Raw genomic sequence first — 20981 nt, 5'->3', positions numbered from 1 at the left:
TTCTCTCCCACTAGACACCTGGCCAATTCATTACTGTTTCCTTGTTCCTTTGTTTGAACCCTACATAATATGTAACTTATAGACACTGAGGGAAGTGGACCATCCCCTATTTCAGCTCTCCTCTGTATTAGACAACTTAATAAACTTCATTTTACACTATTTCTGTTTGGGGCTTTGTTCTCTGCAATACCATTGTGATTACTGTCCTATGAGTACTCAAAAGAAAAGACAACTGGCTCTAGATAATTACTGATACCAATACTGCTGAGACTTTGTGAAAGAAGCAACATTGGAACTGGCCCTCAGAGAACTTCAAAAACTAGAGATGGCTGAGGGATGGGGTTGAGTTTTCCAGTGAAGGGCCACTGAGCAAAAAGGAAGAAAGCATTAGTGAGAATTTGAAGTAGTCCTATTTGGCTGGAACTTAAGGTATATGACGGGAACTCCTGTGAGATAAAGCTGACAATTTAGGATACATTCAGGTTGTGGAGGGTCTACATTGTCCAGCTTAAAAGTCTGTTAGATAGGCAAAGAAGAGCCAGTGAAATCTTTTGACTGATGAGTAATCTGATCAAAGTGATGTGTTAAGAGGATGACGTGTAAAATGGATTGCAAAGGGAAAGATGTGTAATCTCTGCCAATTTGATTGGTCAAGGTGGAAATTTAGAGTGATTTTAATTTGTTTTTCTCTTGTTATTAGGTAGTTGGAACATTTTTGTATAGTTTTTAATAAATTCTATTCTTTCTTCTGGGAAGTGTCCTTTTATATCTTTTGACTTTTATGCTGAGTTTGAGGTATTTATAAAAAATCCAGTCTGAAATGTCCAACAGGAAGCTGTTAGATGGCTCTGGGATTAGAGTAGTGGTCCTGGAGTAAGGAGAACCTGACTTCAAAATGGCTTCAGACACCTACTAGCTGTGTGATCCTGGTCTAGTCACTTAATGCATGTTTATTTTAATCCACTGGAGAAGAGAATAGCAAAATTACTTCATTATCTTTGCCAAGAAAATCCCATGAATGGTCTTTGCCATATTATGAATCCATAGGGTCGCTAAGCAATCCGATTGAATGACTGAATTCCAATAATGTGGAAATGGAGTCCAGGAAAGAGACTGGCCCTGGGTGTAGAGATTTGGTCATCATATGTTTGGAAATAATGATTAAATCCATAAGAGGAGAGAGACAGAAAGAGACAGAGACAGAGAGAAGAGACATAGAAATGGAGCCAAACAGATAGAGACAGACACACAGAGGTGGAGAGACAGAGACACAGAGACAGAGAGAGATAGAAAAGAGACAGAAACAGAGACACAGAGACAGAGACAAAGAAAGAGAATAGAAAACAAAAGAGGGCCCAACAGCCCTGTTTGTAGTGGCTAGAAGCTGGAAAATGAATGGATGCCCATCAATTGGAGAATGGTTGAGTAAATTGTGGTATATGAATGTTATGGAATATTATTGTTCTGTAAGAAATGACCAGCAGGATGAATACAGAGAGGACTGGCGAGACTTACATGAACTGATGCTGAGTGAACTGAGCAGAACCAGGAGATCATTATATACCTCAACAACGATACTGTATGAGGATGTATTCTGATAGAAGTGGATCTCTTTGATAAAGAGAGCTAATTCAGTTTCAATTGATCAAAGATGGGCAGAAGCAGCTACACCCAAAGAAAGAACACTGGGAGATGAATATAAACTGCTTGCATTTTTGTTTTTCTTCCCGGATTATTTATACCTTCTGAATTCAATTCTCCCTGTGCAACAAGAAAACTGTTCGGTTCTGCACACGTATATTGTATCCAGGATATACTGTAACCTATTCAACATGTAAAGGATTGCTTGCCATCTGGAGAAGGGGGTGGAGGGAGGGAGGGGAAAAATCGGAACAGAAGTGAATGCAAGGGATAATGTTGTAAAAAATTACCCTGGCATGAGTTCTATCAATAAAAAGTTATTAAAAAAAAAAAAGAGGGCCCAAAATGCACCAGCAGTTAGAGAAAGAGAATCCACAGAGAATAGTGACAAGGCAAGGTAGTATACTAAGCACTTGCTATCCAAGTAAAAGCAAAAAGAAAGAGTTCCTTCCCTCAAGAAAATGACATTCTATTGTTTTTTTTAAAAATAAGGACTGTTTTACTTTCCAAATTCTTTCCCTTATTCAAAAGGTAAAAAAAGCAAAAACTATCACACACACATAAATATATATGTACATATTAGGTATCCATACATTTTATATGTGTGTAGTTATATATATGTGTGTATGTATGTGTGTGTATATATGTGTGTGTGTGTATATGTGTGTGTATATGTATACATATACATATATAGTCACATAAGATAACTTTCTGCATTACCTTCTGAGAGAAGTGATTGTTAAATAATCAATTATTGGAGAGATCCAGTATTTCCTTTCCTAGATCCTCATTCTCTACAGGCCAAACCAACATCTGAAGGACATTGCTTAAATTGAAATTGGATTAACTTTTTCTTCAGTCTTGCTCAGATCCCATCCAAGTGAGGAAACCCATTGTGTTCTACTCAGGCTGAGATGGGGTAATTTTTTTGCCCAAGGTTGGGGATGGTCTGGGAACAAAAGGGATCACAATAAAGTTTTCCCTCTACACTGCAAGGCCTCATTAGAATGAGTCTACTTAGCATTGTAATGATCATTCTCATATTAATTGTTAACCAATCAGAATGGATTGCTACCCTAAGGAATACCCCCTCTTCCAAGGGTATATAAATATTGAATGGTTTCCGTGAGGGGTTTTGGAATTCTCGTGTGTTCCTAATGCCTTTTATAAATTATTTTCTAGAAATGATTAATAAAATGATTAATTACCCAGAAACTATGTTTCTAAAACTTTTCATACAACACATTTTGTTCAAAAAAGCAAAAAGAAAAATATGTTTCAATTTGTGCTCCCAATTCATCAGTTCTTTGTCGGGGTGGATAGCATTTTTATACTAGAAGTTCTTTGGATTTGCAATGGATCATTCTAGTGATCAGAATTACTAAGTCTGTCATAGTTGATTATTTTTTACAGTATTGCTCTTACTGTATGCATTGTTCTTGAAGTTCTGCTCACTTCACTCTTCATCAATTTATACAAGTCTTCCCAAGTTCTGCTGAAACCATTCCTTAAATCATTTCTCATAGCACAATAGTATTGCATCACATTGATGAACCATGACTTGTCCAGCTTTACCCTAATTAACAGGCATCCCTTCAGTTTCCAATTCTTTGCAACCACAAAGAGCTGCCATAAATATCTTGTACATATTTTCCTTTTCCTTTTATTTTGATCATTCTAATGGGGACATACAAAAGGGAACTGAAAAGTGTATTAAGGGGGAGGGATTGATTTGTGGGGATAGGGTAGCAAAGTCTGGACAGTCAGAAGGAGAACCAAAACTGAGGCTCCAGAAAGAACTTACCAATGGGAAAAACCCCAGAGAAGAAAGAATATCTACAGGAGAGAATAGCCAACAGATAAAGACTCAGACACGACTGTCAGATTTGGGAACTGCTAAATTTGATCATTGCTAGCTTTAGAGACAGAGTTTCAATTAAGTGATAAAGTAAGAAGCCAAATTACACAAAGTTGAAAAATGAGAAAAAAGAAAATGAGTACTGACAGTTTTCCAAGAATATGATTCAGAAAAAGTACTGGGGAATAATTCTTAAGTGACTTGAGGGCCAATTACCTATTAGTAAATAGACTTATAGTGCCAATTAGTGTCATACTAAAGACCTCAGTGTCATGTTCTTTCCTCTATTTCTATGTATCCCTGGGGAACTCAAGGCCATATTTTGACCTTTAGATAATCCACATAGTCCTGGCTCATTCTATCCACAGAAAGCTGAGCAAAAGCAGAGATTTCATGGGCTCAGGCCCTCGATGATCATCTTTTCCCTTGTTTAAGGGGGCACTGAATTCAGCTCAGACTGCAATGGCTGTATGCCTTTAAGCCTCTTCAGTCTCTATCTCATTAAATTCCCCCTTTCCTTGAAAATAACTTTGTAAAGAACGGGAAGTAGAGAGTACAGTCTTGACTCCCTCCTACCCTTATCTCACAGTCCTCTGATGCTGGTCTTCTGGGAGGAGGTTGCAGTTTCCTGTGCAAAAACTATTGTTTGACCTTGAGAACAGTCTGTAAACCCAAGTGCTAGGAACTATCTGTAAGACTACAAAATCCTCACCTCCCAGGGGTTGATGCCAGGCCCACCATGCTCCACTTTCTATTTACTATCTTCCCTGACCCAGCCAATCCTCCACCATAACTTTACTTTCTAAGGATCAAAGGGTTGCCTGATCCTATACTAATCAGACTTCATAAATTCATAGTGCATTAAAGCTATGCCCCAAAAGCTATGAAATGGTCCGTATACCTTTTAATCCAGAGATAGGTCTACTAGATCTGTATTCCAAAGAGATTGTTTAAAAAAAAAAAAAGTAAAGGATCCATTATAGCATCTCTTTTTGGGATAGTAAAGAATTGGAAACTGAGGAATATCCATCATTTGGGGAATGACTGAACAAATGTGGTATATGAATGTAAGGGGATACTATTGTTTTATAAGAAATGATAAGCAGACATATTTGAGAAAAATCAGTAAAGGCTTACATTAACTAAATGAATAAAATGAGCAAAACCAGGAGAACAATGTACACAGCTACATTGTGAGATAATCAACTTTGATAGACTTAACTCTTCAGCAATGTTTTAAGACAATCCCAAAAGATTCATGATGGAAAAAGCTATGCACGTCCCAAAAAAGAACCATGGAATCTGAATACAGATGGAAGCATACTGTGTTCACTTTTTCGGTTGTTTTATCTTTCTCGTGATTTTTCCCTTTTGTTCTGTTTCCTCTTTCACATCCTAACTAACTTGGAAATATGTTTAATATGACTGAACATGTATAGCATAGATCAGATTGCTTGCCGAATTGGGAATGGGGGAAGGAAAAAGAAAAAAAAATGAACGTTGAAAACTATTTTTATATGTAATTGGAAAAAATAGAATTCTATTAAGTGAAAAATAAAATTTTTAAAAATTTAAAAAGAAAGTTTAAAACAAAAATAAAAGATATTACATAGCCAACAAAATAAATGGAGAGATGGGAAAACGAACAAACACATAAATAAATAGATTGATGGTGTATGGATGAATGGCGACCAACGGAAGATCGTCGAAAATGCTTTATTGAATCCCAGAATTGAACAGGTGCCCTGATCCGGTACCAGGATGAGGCAGTCCGAGCTCTCTGACATTGCTCTCCACTTATTCCTCGCTAAAATCACCTCCTGCTGCGGGAGCTTGGAAGGGGGCGGGCTTTGCAGCTGGGGGTGCTCTGGCTGGGTGAGCTCTGGGCGGGGGTACTATGGCCGGGGGAGGTCTGCGCGGGGGAGGTCTGGCCGGGGGTGCTATGGCCGGGGGTGCTATGGCCGGGGGAGGTCTGGGCGGGGGAGGTCTGGCCGGGGGTGCTATGGCCGGGGGTGCTATGGCCGGGGGAGGTCTGGGCGGGGGAGGTCTGGCCGGGGGTGCTATGGCCGGGGGTGCTATGGCCGGGGGAGCTCTGGCCGGGGGTGCTGCGGCCGGGGGTGGTGCGGCGGGGGTGGTGCGGCCGGGGGTGGTGCGGCCGGGGGTGGTGCGGCCGGGGGTGGTGCGGCCGGGGGTGCTGCGGCCGGGGGTGCTGCGGCCGGGGGTGGTGCGGCCGGGGGTGGTGCGGCCGGGGGTGGTGCGGCGGGGGTGGTGCGGCCGGGGGTGATGCGGCCGGGGGTGGTGCGGCCGGGGGTGGTGTGGCTGGGGGGGTTGTTATGCCGCTTCCTGCTGGTGGGGTCCCACCCGCTGCTGTAGTCGGGGAAGCATTAGGGTTAAAAAGGTTGGCGCCTGTAAGTGCACTGGTGGTCAAGGCTCCGACTAACGAAGGCGTTGTTTCTTCTGACAAAGTCGAATTGTCCTCGGACTCCTTCCGAAGCTTGTCAAAAGACACACAACACTTTCTCCTATCGGCGCACGTAGAATGATTGTTCTCTGTCTTCTTGCAGTGATTCCGACACCGCCCCGCTCTATTCCAGCATTTTTTGTCTACCCAGCCACCTATTCAGGAAAAGGAGAGAACACAAAGTGAATGGGCGAGCGTCGGAATGGGAGCAATACAGCCTGCCCTGGCGAGAGATGAAAGAGGGAAGAAGGGGCTGAGATTCTGGGACGCTGTAATCCCAAAAACTTAGTCAGGACAAGGGGCGCGGAGCCAAAGGCGATGGCAGATCTGGCTAGGAGAAAGATGGGGAGGATGGTAAGAGGGGAAAGCCCTGTAATGAGGAAGGACAAGAGAGAAGAAGCTTGTGTTTCCGGGGAAGGCGAGCAGCTCCTAACCTTTCAAACTTTCTTCCTCAGCAGGAGTATCACTCACAACCCCTAAGTCTCCTCACTCCCCGGAGAAGCCCAAGAGCACGGGGGGAGGATGGAGAGGAAGATCTTGAGCTCTCAACGCCACCTTATGCTCCTGTCCCTAGGAAATGCAAAGCAAACTTTTTAACATCTGCCCAGTCCTTATGTTCAGGAAATAAATACCAGAAGATAGCTTTAGTCGTTCAGCCGTGCTTCGTGCTCATTTTCCAGATGAGGGAATGAGGCAAACAGGGTTAAACTTACCCAGAGTCACACGCTAGTGAGTGTTCTGAGGCTGGAGTTGAACTCAGGTGTTCCTGACTCTCTACCCCCATTCACCTAGCTACCCCATTCCCGGAGATATTCCTTTTGGACGCTCATTAGAATCGAGATTCGCAAAAGGGGGAAAGGGAAGAAGACAATAAGAAGAGTTGTCAACTGAGGCCTCTGCTCCAGATGCTGCAATGGAGAGAGATCTGGACTGAAGAGTCAGAGGGCTAAAGTCAAATCCCAGCTCTTTCATTCACTACCTGTGACTGGAGGAAATACACTTAGCCAGTTCCCTCAAACATAAAATACAGTGGAGAGTGGGGGGAGTGTTGAACAGAACATTTCTAGAAAACTAAGCTTCTGTGATGGAAATGAGGCAGCAAGGATGGGAGATAGAAGGCTGACTCTGGAATTAGAAGACATGGGTTCACAAGCTGCCTCTGACACTACCTATGTGACTTTGGGCAAATTAACATCTCTCTCTGAACCTCAGTTTCCTCATCTGTAGGAGAGTTTAGGAGGTTGGACTAGATTCCTCTGAGGTTCCTGCCCTTTCTAAATCTGATTCTGCGCTCTGTAATTCCTCTAATTCTTCATTATAAGCATGTGAGGGAAAGAACAGCATCTCTGGGAGATGAGCCTCTGACTCAGACTGCAGAACATCCCTGCTTACTCTATCACTCCCAGCTCTTGCTCTCCTTTTAAGTATCTGCTCAGCCAATACAGCTTGGAGTTAAATCACTTCCCACTGCAAAGACTTTTCTGCATAAATTGTACTGAGAATTAGAATAGATAACTACTCCTATAGTCACTAATGACAGAACTCCTTCTGCTCAGATGCCATGCATTGTCTCTGCCTTCATTCTTCTTGACTATTAAAGTTTCTTTAGTAATGTTGGCTATACTCTTCATCTTGAAACTCCTATCATCTGCCTTGGGTCTCACACCATTTAGTGATCCCTTAGTGACCTAGAGCACTTCTAACTCTCTCTGCTATTGGTTATTTCTCCTCCTGTCTCTCAAAATGTGGGCATATGTTTTTGTTCATAGTATTTTATTTTTTCCAATTATATGTGAAAACAATTTTTAACATTTATTTTTTAAAATTTTGAGTTCCAGAGTTTCTTCCTGCCCCTTTCCCCTTCCCAAGAGGGTAAGCTATTTGATGTAAGTTATGTATGAATAAGAATATGTGAAAGGCTTCATTTCTTCACCCTCTCTAATTCTCTTTTCACCTTTCATCTTTATCAGGATGAACCCCAAATCTCCATCTCCTTTTCCAGGCTCACACTTCCAATAGCCTATAAATCATGTCCAATTGGTTGCCCTACCAATTCCTCAAGTTCAACACATCAGCAACCAAAATTTTCATCTTCCCTGGAAATCATTTGGCCCTCCTGACTACTCTAAATATAATCATGGCACCACCATCTACCCAGATATTCAGGGTCAGACATTCAGAATCATCTTTGCCTTCTGATTCTCCTCTTTCCCATACACTGCCTTCCAACCAACTTTATCCCCTAGGACAGGCTCTGGTTAGTCCTGTGAACAATATGTTGATTTGCCTCTGTGGGCTAGACCAGAATCTCAGAATTTTCTGCAGACTTGAGTTTAGAAAGCTCAAGACTGAGAAGAGGCATAACCTCCTAATGTTAAAATATCAAAAGGATTAGAGAAGAATGTCAATGTGTTCTCTATGCCCCAGAACACTGGTCCAAAGAAATTTTCCAAAGTATTCTTAGAAAGAGTAAAAAGTTGTTCTGGTCCCTACATTGGAGAGTTAACTTAAAGTTCATTGGATGTAGGCTAAAAATCTGCCTACATTAAAAAAGAGTTTGTTTTTTAAATTTCTAAATCAGGATGTGTGTAGCTGATTCTAGCCTACATAGGTAGAAACACAGAGCTTAAGTGATCTTAGAAAGACCCTAATCCAAGCCCTGTTATTTTACTGATGAGGAACTGAGGCCATGGCCAAGCTCCCAGAGATGACAAAGTCAATCTCTGAACTCTAAGTCTTCTAGCTCCAAATCCATAGTTCTTTCCAATTCACCACACCACTTCTCTGAAGCTCCAGGTCCTCATAAAGGACAAGATACGGGTCTATACAGACCTCTGGGTAACTCTAAAGGTAGCTCTGCTCTTCATAGGTAGATTTCAGTGCTTCTTGATAGCCCTGGCTTTCATCCCATGGCCCTTTCCCACAATTATGAGCACCTGCAATAGCTCCAGTGTGACCCAGTCCCAGCTCTCTTTCTGCCCTCAACATAGATCCAGGTTACCTTGGGTTCTCTGTGCCAGAAATGAGATAATGGCAAAGGCCAGGAGAAGGAGCTTCATGGTTTGTGTCCTCTGGAGAGAGGACTAGCAGGGCTAATGGAGAACTGAGAGACCTCCCTGTGTGCTGTGGGTTGGAGCTCCGGCCTTTATTACCCTCCTCAGTGGGGCTGGGCCAGGAGTGCTGAACCACAGAGGAATAGAATTCTGCCCTGCCCAGAGTCTTTACATTAGACAGACTGCCCATTGCCCAGTGACCCTGATTGGGTATCCCTTGGCTTCTAAGCTGCATCTCCAGCACTGTTGAGAGAGACATAAACTACATTCAATGTAATAGGTTTTAGGAGTGTGGATTTTTGAGCTAGGAGGGGCTTTGGCAATGATCTTGGTATAGAAGAGAAAACTGAGACCCAGAGAAGGAGAGTAATTTGAGCCAGGTCTTGTTAGCAAAAGTCTATGTTGGAAACTGCATCCACTGAACTGGATTATGTCCCTCCCATGCCCCTTGTCAAAGTGGAAAGATTGTGTATGTTCATTGACTCTTTCTCTTATAAAGATCTCTCCATTCAGGTTTCCCCACTTCCTTTGAACTCTAGTTATCAGTAATTAAACTGAAAAGACACACAATATTTCAAGAAATAAAAAGAGAACCGGGTCTTTCTGCTCTGGTCAAAATGGAAAGATTTATTTATGCTCACCCCCAGTGGACTCCATTGAAGCCTTTCTCCTTAAAACCTCTCCTGGATACCCTAAGGCACTTAGTGCCTTGCAGTTTCCTCCTCCCTTGTATCCAAAACTTGTCAGGAAGCCACCTTTTGAGTTGGGGAAGGAGGAAGGGAAGATACAGAGAGACAGATCTAGGGAGAGGAGGACGAAGTGGGGGTGAGAAAAAGAAAGGGGAAGAGAGGGAGAAAGAGACAGAGATAAGAGACAGACAGACACACACACACAGAGGACCCAGTGAATCAGGAAACCAATTCTACCTCTAACCAGCCTTTTGACTTTGAACAGAACCTATCCCTTCTCAGATCTCAATTTCCCCATATGTAAAATGAAATTGTATTTAGGTTAAATTAGATCTTTAAGGTCCCTTCCAGCCCTGACATTCTATGTTTCTGAGGTCCCTTCAGCTCCTATCTTATAGAATTCTGGTGTGTAACTTTCACATTCTGCATTCAATCTGACACTTCATTCTCCCTGTTTGGATTTCAGGTTTTTTAAATCCTCAGCTTCTCTGCAGTTTCTGAATGAACTTTCTGTGGGTGAAGATTTTTAGTTACCTCTGAAAGTTTGAGCAGGATTCTTCTCCCTTCCTTGAAAGTACCAAATCCCAGGCAGTTTCTTTTAAGGCTGTCTACAGAGAACTCCATGAATTGTCTGTTCCATGAATGGTTCCATTAAGCCCTTCTACCCAAACTGAGTAATCTTCCCCTCATCTTTTGTCATCTCCATCCTTTGCCCATAACTGTATTTTAATGATTATTAAAATTATCTTAAGAGGCTTCCAATTCTTGAAGGACAGTGATGTCTTTTTCTCATCCAGTTCCAAGTATATTAAGTATAGCACTTAAGAAATATTTGTTCAACTGATGCTAAGTGAAATGAGCAGAACCAGGAGATCATTATATACTTCAACAATGACACTGTTTGAGGATGTATTCTGAAGGAAGTGGATCTCTTCGATAAAGAGAGCTAATTCAGTTTCAATTGATCAAAGATGGACAGAAGCAGCTACACCCAAAGAAAGAACACTGGGAAATGAATATAAACTGCTTGCATTTTTGTTTATCTTCCCGGGTTATTTATACCTTCTGAATTCAATTCTCCCTGTGCAACAAGAAAGCTGTTTGGTTCTGCACACATATATTGTATCTAGGATATACTGTAACTTATTCAACATGTAAAATCCTCTGGGGCCCCTGAGGTATTCACTGTTGTTCAGCTTCTTCCCCAATTCTATTCAAAACTTCTCTCAAAAAGCCAACAGCTAGAGTTGTCCAGAGAAGGTGAGACAGAGGCAGAGAGGCAGAGACAAAGAGAAGGGAGGGAGGGAGGGGAAAAAATCGGAACAGAAGTGAATGCAAGGGATAATGTTGTAAAAAATTACCCTGGCATGAGTTCTATCAATAAAAAGTTATTAAAAAAAAAAAAAGATTATTATTGTGCCCAAGTTAATCTTTGACCAAGACTGAACTATTCCTAGTTTTAAAACCAAAGTTCTTGTACCATATTTTTCACCAAGGAAAATTGTACTCAAGTATGATCTACTTCCTTACATGGACTCTGTTGGGGGAATCTCATATCATTTTCAATCCACTATATTCTAGAAATAGTCTGATTTTTCTCCCTTATGCTTTATCTATAGCACAAGTTGAGGGAGAGAGAAATGATAGTCAGAAAGATGATTGTGAATAGATGAAATTTGTGAATAGTTTAAAAATTCTAAGGTTAATATATGAAAAAAAACCCCAAAACTACCAAGCTAATATAAGGGGAAAAAAGAACTATCAAAGGCCAAATCATAATTAGTGAAATTTTGCTGTTTGAGGAAGGGTCTTTTAGTCTAAGTCTTGAATCCAAGTATAAGTGACTGAATCCTCATAAGGCTGCTCTTTCATCATTCAAGGGAAATGCCATGTGCCCCTGTTGTTTAAAGATTGCTGTAAGTAGAAATCTATCCCTGGGAAAATCAAGAGAACGACCTTGCAGTAGTGAAGGATTCTCTTGACCTATCCCCATCTTGATAAATAAGACATTTTCCCTTGTGGCTAAATCTGGATATGACATTCTGTCATACAATTGGCTGCTTATCACTCATACCTGAAATCAAATGGAATTAATGTTTCTATGACTCTACCATTCTCCTGACATAGCAAATTCCATTAAAAAAGACAAACATATTAAAAAAAATTCCTTAGCAACATCTCATCCTTTTAGAGAAGGTATGAACAGCTAAAAGAAACAAGCTAGAAAAAAATTAGCTAGAGTGATAATTTTTCAGTTGGTTTTAATGAATAGTTGTAATAATATTTGATTAAAATATATATATATATATCAAATATTAAATGTGGGTTCAGCGTTTTAAATTTTCAGTTATCATTTGAATTTGGTCAATCTAAAATTTTAAATTTTCTGTTAGTTATATTATATTAGTCCTGTTAAGGTTTAGGCTAGCCCTTATTACCAGAGCTAGAATTGTATTAAGATTGATTTTGTCAAAGATTTTTAACAGAGAAAGGGATCTTTGCAAGTGAATTGGAGAAGTAAATCCCACTGGAAGCTGCTGCAAAGCCCTACTCATTCCAGCATTCTTAAGAGGAGAGACCTCCAGAAGACCACAGGATTGCATCAGAAGATGTTTCAGAGACTGAACAACTGTATGAGACCCCCAAGTAAGCATGACTCTTTCTTCATCATCATCATCATCATTGTCCTTTCCACAAATGCTTCCTAATCCACCCCTTCCTTAGTATGCAGTGACTGGAACCTTATATCCTCCTTCTCAGTCTCCTGCTTCAGCCTTTGCTCCACCACTGACAGAAATGACTGATAGTTCCTTTGTTTATAGAATTCAGCCTCTTTTTAATTTTCCTCCATTCTCTGTCCTATAGCTATCTAGATCTCTTGGTGTTGCCTGCAGAGATGTTGCCTCTTATGTCAAAATGGTTTGACTTGTTTTTCAAAAATTCAAAAGACTTTCAGAACTCATGTGAAGAGCAAACAACACTTGCATAGCTGTGCTTGAACAAATGTCCTATGGTCACCCAATTTACATATCTTGTAAGGCATGTTTTACTAGAGGTACTTGTCCCTCATAGTTCCTGGTTAGTGAGTCACCTCAGACATTATTGAGTTAATGTTTAATCAAATGGAACATAATCAGTATTTTATGAGTTGTGCCCATTTTTCTTTTTCTCTCTTAATGTCATATTTGTGTCTCAGTAAGAGGACTGGCCCCTTCTTCTTTTATGTCTCCCATGGAGGATTATCTTCCATGCATTGAGATTGTAACAATACAAAGAAATATAGGGTTCTTTCTGTGGGGAAAAGGAAAGAATGTAAGAAATAATTAATTTGAACCTTTACTCTATTCCAATCAGCATTAATCAATTTGATGTGATTCCATAGGGATAGTGATTATAAGTTCTATATATTAGACCCTAAAACTGTGAGCTGCAAATCTTATCATGGGAAGCTAACTAGAGGCCCTCTACTCTTGTTTTATCTTGGGTTGGTGACATAGTCCACTGTGGCAGAAGTTACTCAATTATATGGAAAATCCTCTAATTTATTTATGATCTCATTCTTTATGCCTAAATCATGGATCCATTTTGATCTTATCTTGGTAGATGGTGTTAAGTGTGGGTCCATGCCTAATTTCTGCCATATCAATTTCCAGTTTCTAGCCACTACAAAAAGGGCTGCCACAAACATTTTGGCACATACAGGATCCTTTCCCTTCCTTAGTATTTCTTTAGGATATAAGCCCAGTAGTAGCACTGCTGGATCAAAGGGTATGCACAATTTGATAACTATTTATTTAGTGCTATACCAATCAGACTCCCAATAAACTATTTTAATGACCTAGAAAAAAATAACAACAAAATTCATATTGAAGAACAAAAGGGGCATAATTCCAGATTGCTTTCCAGAATGGTTGGATTCATTCACAACTCCACCAACAATGCATCAATGTCCCAGTTTTCCTGCATCCTCTCCAACATCCATCATTATTTTTTCCTGTCATCTTAGCCAATCTGACAGGTGTGTAATGGTATCTCAGAGTTGTTTTAATTTGTATTTCTTTGATCAACAGTGATTTGGAACAGTGTTTCATATGAGTGGAAATAGTTTCAATTTCATCATGTGAAAATTGTCTGTTCATATCCTTTGAGCATTTATCAATTGGAGAATGGTTGAGTAAATTGTGGTATATGAATGTTATGGAATATTATTGTTCTGTAAGAAATGACCAGCAGGATGATTTCAGAAAGACCTGGACTTATATGAACTGATGCTGAGTGAAATGAGCAGGACCAGGAGATCATTTTATATACTTCAACAATGACACTGTTTGAGGATGTATTCTGATAGAAGTGGATCTCTTTGATAAAGAGAGCTAATTCAGTTTCAATTGATCAAAGATGGACAGAAGCAGCTACACCCAAAGAAAGAACACTGGGAGATGAATATAAACTGCTTGCATTTTTGTTTATCTTCCCGGGTTATTTATACCTTCTGAATTCAATTCTCCCTGTGCAACAAGAAAGCTGTTTGGTTCTGCACACATATATTGTATCTAGGATATACTGTAACCTATTCAACATGTAAAGGATTGCTTGCCATCTGGAGAAGGGGGTGGAGGGAGGGAGGGGAAAAATCGGAACAGAAGTGAATGCAAGGGATAATGTTGTAAAAAATTACCCTGGCATGAGTTCTATCAATAAAAAGTTATTAAAAAAAAAAAAAGATTATTATTGTGCCCAAGTTAATCTTTGACCAAGACTGAACTATTCCTAGTTTTAAAACCAAAGTTCTTGTACCATATTTTTCACCAAGGAAAATTGTACTCAAGTATGATCTACTTCCTTACATGGACTCTGTTGGGGGAATCTCATATCATTTTCAATCCACTATATTCTAGAAATAGTCTGATTTTTCTCCCTTATGCTTTATCTATAGCACAAGTTGAGGGAGAGAGAAATGATAGTCAGAAAGATGATTGTGAATAGATGAAATTTGTGAATAGTTTAAAAATTCTAAGGTTAATATATGAAAAAAAACCCCAAAACTACCAAGCTAATATAAGGGGAAAAAAGAACTATCAAAGGCCAAATCATAATTAGTGAAATTTTGCTGTTTGAGGAAGGGTCTTTTAGTCTAAGTCTTGAATCCAAGTATAAGTGACTGAATCCTCATAAGGCTGCTCTTTCATCATTCAAGGGAAATGCCATGTGCCCCTGTTGTTTAAAGATTGCTGTAAGTAGAAATCTATCCCTGGGAAAATCAAGAGAACGACCTTGCAGTAGTGAAGGATTCTCTTGACCTATCCCCATCTTGATAAATAAGACATTTTCCCTTGTGGCTAAATCTGGATATGACATTCTGTCATACAATTGGCTGCTTATCACTCATACCTGAAATCAAATGGAATTAATGTTTCTATGACGTTCATTTATGAAACTGTCTACTTAGATATGAAAGAAGTGAACTTACTGAGACAAATTCTTACTGTTATAAATATTAGGTTATGATAAAAATCTGTTTAGGATTTATCTGAAACTTTGGTTAATGGGATTTGTTATTGGAAGTAAAAATTTCTTGGGTTTATAGTTAATGCTATTTGGGAGTTTTAAAGCTCCATCCTCTAATAGTCAGTGAAGTAATTCTAACAATTAATTGGAGTAAAAATGAATTAAATCTATTTCATCCTGTCTTGCTGAAAGTGAAATATTAACTGCTTTTGGGGTTAGAATTGGGTTTTAATTATGTCATACCTTGCCGTTTCCAACCTAGTTATATGGAATCACTATATCCTAAATACTTGGGCAAATAAGTATTTAGTCTAATCAGCTCTCTGTTACTGGATATTGTGTCTGGATATTCAAAAAATTTTTTAAGGTTTCTAACTAATGAAAGGACAAAAGGCTAACTGCTGTTTTATCTATTGGGAAGCTGCTTACCAATTCATACTGGCCTCTTCACATTTTGTTTCAGTATGTTCTAACCTTTATTTGTTAGATTTGTGTTTTTGTTGTTTTAGATTTTGGTCAAATTACTTGTTTCTGGGACCTAGATCAGCTTTATTGCCAGCATGCCAGGACACACTATGTGTATCCTCTGCATGGACTGAGAGTCTCCTGCCAGCACCCAGACCGAAGCAGTTTTGAGTGAAGCTTTATCTCTTCCCCCTGATGGACTGATATGGAATGTAACATTCTTCTCTAAAATATATTATTTTCTGGGAGCAGGTTTCTTGCGGGGCTTCTGGAAGCAGCCTTCCTTTCAGTTCAGTGCAATCACCCCAAATACAGCCAGGAGTTAAAGTCAAAATCCTTTAATTTTCTCTTTCCAAGTCTTATCTCTTTTCCTGGGGCAAAGTTAGCTTCCTTAGAGGCCTGTCTCTCTCCTTGGTTTCCTAAAGCTCCTGCCGCTAGTTCTTTGCCTCTGCCAGCTTCAGCCTCCAGCCAGCACAAAAGTGGAAAATGGAATGAATCTGTCTCCTCCTCTGAGACCTTTTAGTGGGCTTGTATTCTTTAGTCCGGAGAGCTCTTCCTTATATATACTCTCTTAAAGGTGTGAATCTTATGGAATTATACTAAGTACTAAGTACATGTAAATTTAGGAACTCTGATTAGGTCATCTATTACGGTGTGTATAAAATTTGGGATGGATTTGTTAAAACTGTGTAACTATTGCTGTATATTTGAGGGATTTTTAGCAAACTTACTGTACTAGTCTGTTATGAATAGCAATTTTGATTCACTCTTGGGATTTAGATGTGGAATGGTCATTTGATAATTCCTTTCCATGAGAAAAAAGGGAGGAAGAAACTGGTGGAAACTGGGAAAATTGATGTACTTTTCTTAGGCACTTCTGCCTTGCCCCTATCTCACTAATTCAGATTGAGTTGGAAATTATTTAAACAATCCTTTTCGTTTTTACTCCTTGCTTACAATTTACTGGACTATAATTTGCTGGTTATGTTTTATCTTTGAAATCCCTTATTCTGCTGGAATTGCCCTGGCAGACTCAGTTTTGGGGATTATTTTTACAAATAACCAGTAATCAGACACTTGTCCTGAGATTGGCAGTGTCTCTGATCTGTTTTTCCACTCCTGTAACCCCAGTCCCTTAATGAGTATTTCAGCATACTTACAAGGATCTTGCATTTTGATATCAGGGCTCTAATAGTTCAGGGTTGCCTTCCTTGTCTAACTGCATAATTTGCTCAGAAATCTGGATCTTAGTAGCAGCTCCTGTTCTATTGAGAGGGGACAGGTAGAGCTACTCCAGGCCCCACTTTTCCCTCTTTGGAGTCCTTGACAGACTTGGATTACCCATCCTAGCATGGGCAGCAGGACTGTCTTGAGCACTGCTATTCCCTATGTAAGCAGAGGCTGAGTTAAATGCACAAATGACCACAGACTTAACTCACAGTGAACTGTCCATCTCAAACTGGATTCTCTGGCTGAGATGCTCCGCAACTGCAGAGGACCTGCTATATCTGCAACAGAGAGGTCTGTGTGTCTCCCTAAATGAGGAATGTTGTTTGATGCTAATAATTGTGAGGTTTTCAGGAAAAGACTGGTCCTTGCCATAAGTCCTTGCATTTTTCTAGTTTTAGTTTGGTTTATTTGCTTTGCATAGGGTTGGTCAAAATTATGGTGCTAATTCCTTCTGCAGGGGTCCTCAAACTTTTTAAATAGGGGACCAGTTTACTGTCCCTCAGACTATTGGAGGGCTGGACTATAGTAAAAACAAAAACTTTGTTTTGTGGGCCTTTAAATAAAGAAACTTCATAGCCCTGGGTGAGGGGCATAAACATCTTCAGCTGCTGTATCTGGTCCTCAGGCCATAATTTGAGGACCCCTGTATCTAGAGGAAGATAATTCATTGATTTGAATATTCAGAAGAGAGAGAGTGTGGACTGTTGTGCCACCTTCTCTTTTATTGTCGTGACTCAGTTTCCCTAATAATCCTGACCCAGTCCTGCCTCAGTTTCCCTAATTGTTCTGCTCAACCACCCTCCCTCCTAATCATGATGATCCAGATAAGGAGGAAGACCTTCTATCTTAGGTATCATCAGAATATTGGGTGCCTCGCCCCACTCTGTAATCCCAATTATCAAATGTCTCCCCTGCCTCCCCTCACCTTGTCAGAGTCAGATTGTCAGATGTTCTCTCTTTCAGCACCCTGATTCCACCCCTGCCTCGCTCTACCTCCTGAGTCTGAGCCGTGTGTGTGTGTGTGTGTGTGTGTGTGAAAAGTCTCATTGTCTGCTGGATTCTTGGAGACCATAGTCTTTCAACCCTGGGACCCAACCATGGATCCATTTGGTCCCAGTAAATCTCTCCCTTTTAAATAAATTATAAAATACTCTCTAATCTCTATCTTGTCTCAGCTTCTCCAGCATTACAATCAATCTGAGAGATATAGATGGTCCAGAAACATCTGGAGTTTTGATTTTAGAAGCACATGTCACCACTTCCATCATTTTGGTGAGAGAGGTTATGGTCGCTCTGATTTTGACCTCAGTAAAATTTTGCCTTGCATCTTGGGGGCTGTATGAGTGAATTATGGGATCACTCTGAGCTTTATTACCAGTCAGCCCTGCTCTCTAACTTCACACAACAAAACTGTTGCATCCTTTCTACCTTGGAGATCAAAAGAGCACCAATATATTAGTGCTACTTGAACCTTCTCACCAAAATATTCATAGCAGCACTTGTTGAAATAGCAAAGGACTGAAAATAAAGTAGATGCCCATTGATTGGGGAATGGTGAAATAAATTGGAGGCACAGTGATGTAAAGGAAAATTGTTATGTTTGTAGGAAACTATGAATAGGAAGAATACCAAGAAACCTGGTGAGATCTACCTGAATAGAAAGAATGCAATTTAAGCAGCCCAGAAAGGCAATATACACAATGACTACAACAATACAAACTGAAAGGATAACTACCAAAAAGTCCTCAAAAACTCATGTTGCAAAATCACAAAAAACAAGCAGGAGTCCAAAGAAGAGAGATGGGAAGACAATCCTCTCCCACCCTTTTATGGACATAGCAGATCTATGAGTGTAGTGTAGTGTAGCATCACACTTATTTTCAGGCTTTTAGCAATCATTTTTACTGATTACGTCCATTTTTCTTACTTTTGTCTTTAATAGATATTGTTTGTTATATGAGATGACTCTACCAGAGGGAGAAAGAAAAGTATGCTAGAAGAAATAAGGCCCTTTGGTGATTAATCATATTCCCCTTATTTAAAGGGATAAATCCTAAAAGATAAATCTCAGAGGGTAAGTGAATTGCCTAAGGTCAGTTACCAATTAGTGAAGACGCCACATTATGCCGGTTAGTGGCATACCAGGGACCTCAGTATAATGTTCTTTCTGTTATTTCCAGGTATCCCTGGAGAACTGGAGGCCATATTTTCCTCCTTAGATAATCTCCACAGTCCTGGCTCATTCTACCCACAGAAAGCTGAGCGAAAGCAGAGGTTTCACGGCTCAGGCCCTCACTGATCATCTTTTCACCCATGAAAGAGGGCACCGAATTCAGCTCGGACTGTTAGGACCATTGCCTTTAAGCCTCTTCAGCCGCGATCTCCTTAAGTTCCCTCTTTCCCTGAAAAGAACCTTGGTAAGGAATGGGAGTGGCGAGCACAGTCTTGGCTCCTTCCCGCCGTCTCCTGTGCTGGTCTGCGGGGAGGGCATCGCAGTTCCCTGTGCAAAAATGGTTGGTTGACTTGAGACTTAGCCTACAAGCGCAAGTGCTAGGAGCTGCGGGTAAGTCTACAAAATCACATCCCCTCCCCTCCCCCCGGGTTCCGGCAGGCCCACCCTGGTCCATTTCCACTCATTGTCTTCTCTTCCCAGCTAACCCTCCACTTCCCAACCTGCTTTCTATGAGTAGGATTCCTCAATTTCCTGATCAATATACAATGACTTCATAAATACATGGCGCATGGATGAATGGCAACACAGAGGAGATGGTCCAGAACACTTTATTGGAGCCCAGAGTTGAACAGGTGCCCTGATGGGATACCAGGAGGAGGCAGTCCGGGCTCTCTGACATTGCTTTCTCCTTACTCTTCACTCTATTCACCTCCTGCTAAGGGGCGGCCGTGGTAGCGGCGGTGGTGGCGGCCGCTGGGGCGGCGGCCGCTGGGGTGGCTGCGGCTGCAGGGGCTGCGGTAGGGGCAGCTGCAGCCGGAGCGCCACCTGCAGCTGGTTGGGTGGTCAAGGCTCCGGCTTTGGGAGGTGCCGTGGCAGTCGTGCTCGACGCGGACGAACCTGAGGAATCCTTTGGCACTTTGTCAGCGGGCACACAGCACTTTTTCTTATTAGCGCACGTAGAATATTCTTTCTCCTTATCCTTGCAGCTCGCCCGACAGCGCCCCACATTATTGAAGCATTTTTTTTCTCCCCAACCACCTGCCCAGGGAAAGAAGTGAACAAAGTGAACGGGGGAGCCTCGGAAGGGCAGGATTGGCGCCTGCCCTGGCGAGGAGTGGAAGAGGGAGGGAGAGCCTGGGGTTCTGGGCCGCCGTAATCCCAAACACCAGATTTCAGGGTGGTCAGGACAAGGGACGCACAGCCGAAGACGATGGCAGATCTGACTGGGGAGGACGGTGAGAAAGAAAAGCAGCGTAATGAGAGAAGCTTGTGTTTCCGGGGAAGGGGAGCACTTCCCAACCTTTCAGACTTTCTCCCTCAGCCGGAGCATCATTCAGAACCCCTAAGTCTCCTCACTTCCTCCAGAAGCCCCAGAGCAGAGGGGAGGGTGGAGAGGAAGATCTTGAGCTCTCAACCCCACCTTATGCTCCTGTCCCTAGGAAATGCAAAGCAAACTTTTTTAACATCTGCCCAGTGCTTAAGTTCAGGAAATAGGTACCAGAAAATAGCTTTAGTCGGTCAGCCGTGCTTCGTGGCCCCATTTGGGATTTTCTTGGCAAAAAGTGGTTAACGATTTCCTCTTCCAGCTCATTTTCCAGATGAGGGAATGGAGGCAAACAGGGTTGAATTTATCCAGAGTCACACGTTAGTGAGTGTTCTGAGGCTGGAGTTGAACTCAGGTGTTCCTGACTCTCTACCCCTGTTCACCTAGCTGCCCCATTCCCAGAGGCATTCCTTTTGGATGCTAATTTGAATCCGGATTCGCGGGGTGGGGGGCGGGGAGATCAGGAAGGGAAGAAGACAATAGGAAGGGTTATCAAGTGAGGCCTCTGCTCCATATGTTGCAGTGAAGAGAGACCTGGACTGAAGAGTCAGATGGCTAGAGTCAAATCCCAGCTCTTTC

At 41.2% G+C, this 20981-nt stretch overlaps 1 protein-coding gene and 1 long non-coding RNA gene across 14 annotated transcripts in view; one reads left to right on the top strand and one right to left on the bottom strand.

Moving 5' to 3' along the window:
* Positions 1-20981, bottom strand: part of LOC127550453 (beta-defensin 123-like) — a 224906-nt gene that overhangs the window by 57987 nt on the left and 145938 nt on the right. For 5 of the 13 annotated variants that reach the window (XR_007950867.1, XM_051979419.1, XM_051979416.1 and 2 more), the window contains exon 2: positions 19671-20116. The exons of 5 other annotated variants lie outside the window; for them this stretch is intronic. Coding sequence is in view for 7 of the 8 variants with exons in the window: in XM_051979419.1 (XP_051835379.1) it covers positions 19794-20116 (323 nt within the window). In the remaining variant the exon portion in view is untranslated. Of the gene's footprint in view, positions 1-5174; positions 6116-8961; positions 9093-19670; positions 20117-20981 lie in introns of those variants that run through there. 3 more of the 13 variants (XM_051979409.1, XM_051979425.1, XM_051979411.1) reach the window with 3 other exon arrangements.
* Positions 6124-7572, top strand: LOC127550467 (uncharacterized). The gene is made up of 2 exons (XR_007950869.1): positions 6124-6314; positions 6416-7572. It is a non-coding gene; the product is annotated as an uncharacterized LOC127550467 (long non-coding RNA).

The sequence above is a fragment of the Antechinus flavipes genome, chromosome 2, assembly GCF_016432865.1.
Source record: "Antechinus flavipes isolate AdamAnt ecotype Samford, QLD, Australia chromosome 2, AdamAnt_v2, whole genome shotgun sequence".
In the NCBI taxonomy this organism is placed as follows: domain Eukaryota; kingdom Metazoa; phylum Chordata; class Mammalia; order Dasyuromorphia; family Dasyuridae; genus Antechinus; species Antechinus flavipes.
The sequence above is the reverse complement of the archived record's forward strand: the minus strand, read 5'-3'. Positions and strand labels throughout refer to the sequence as shown.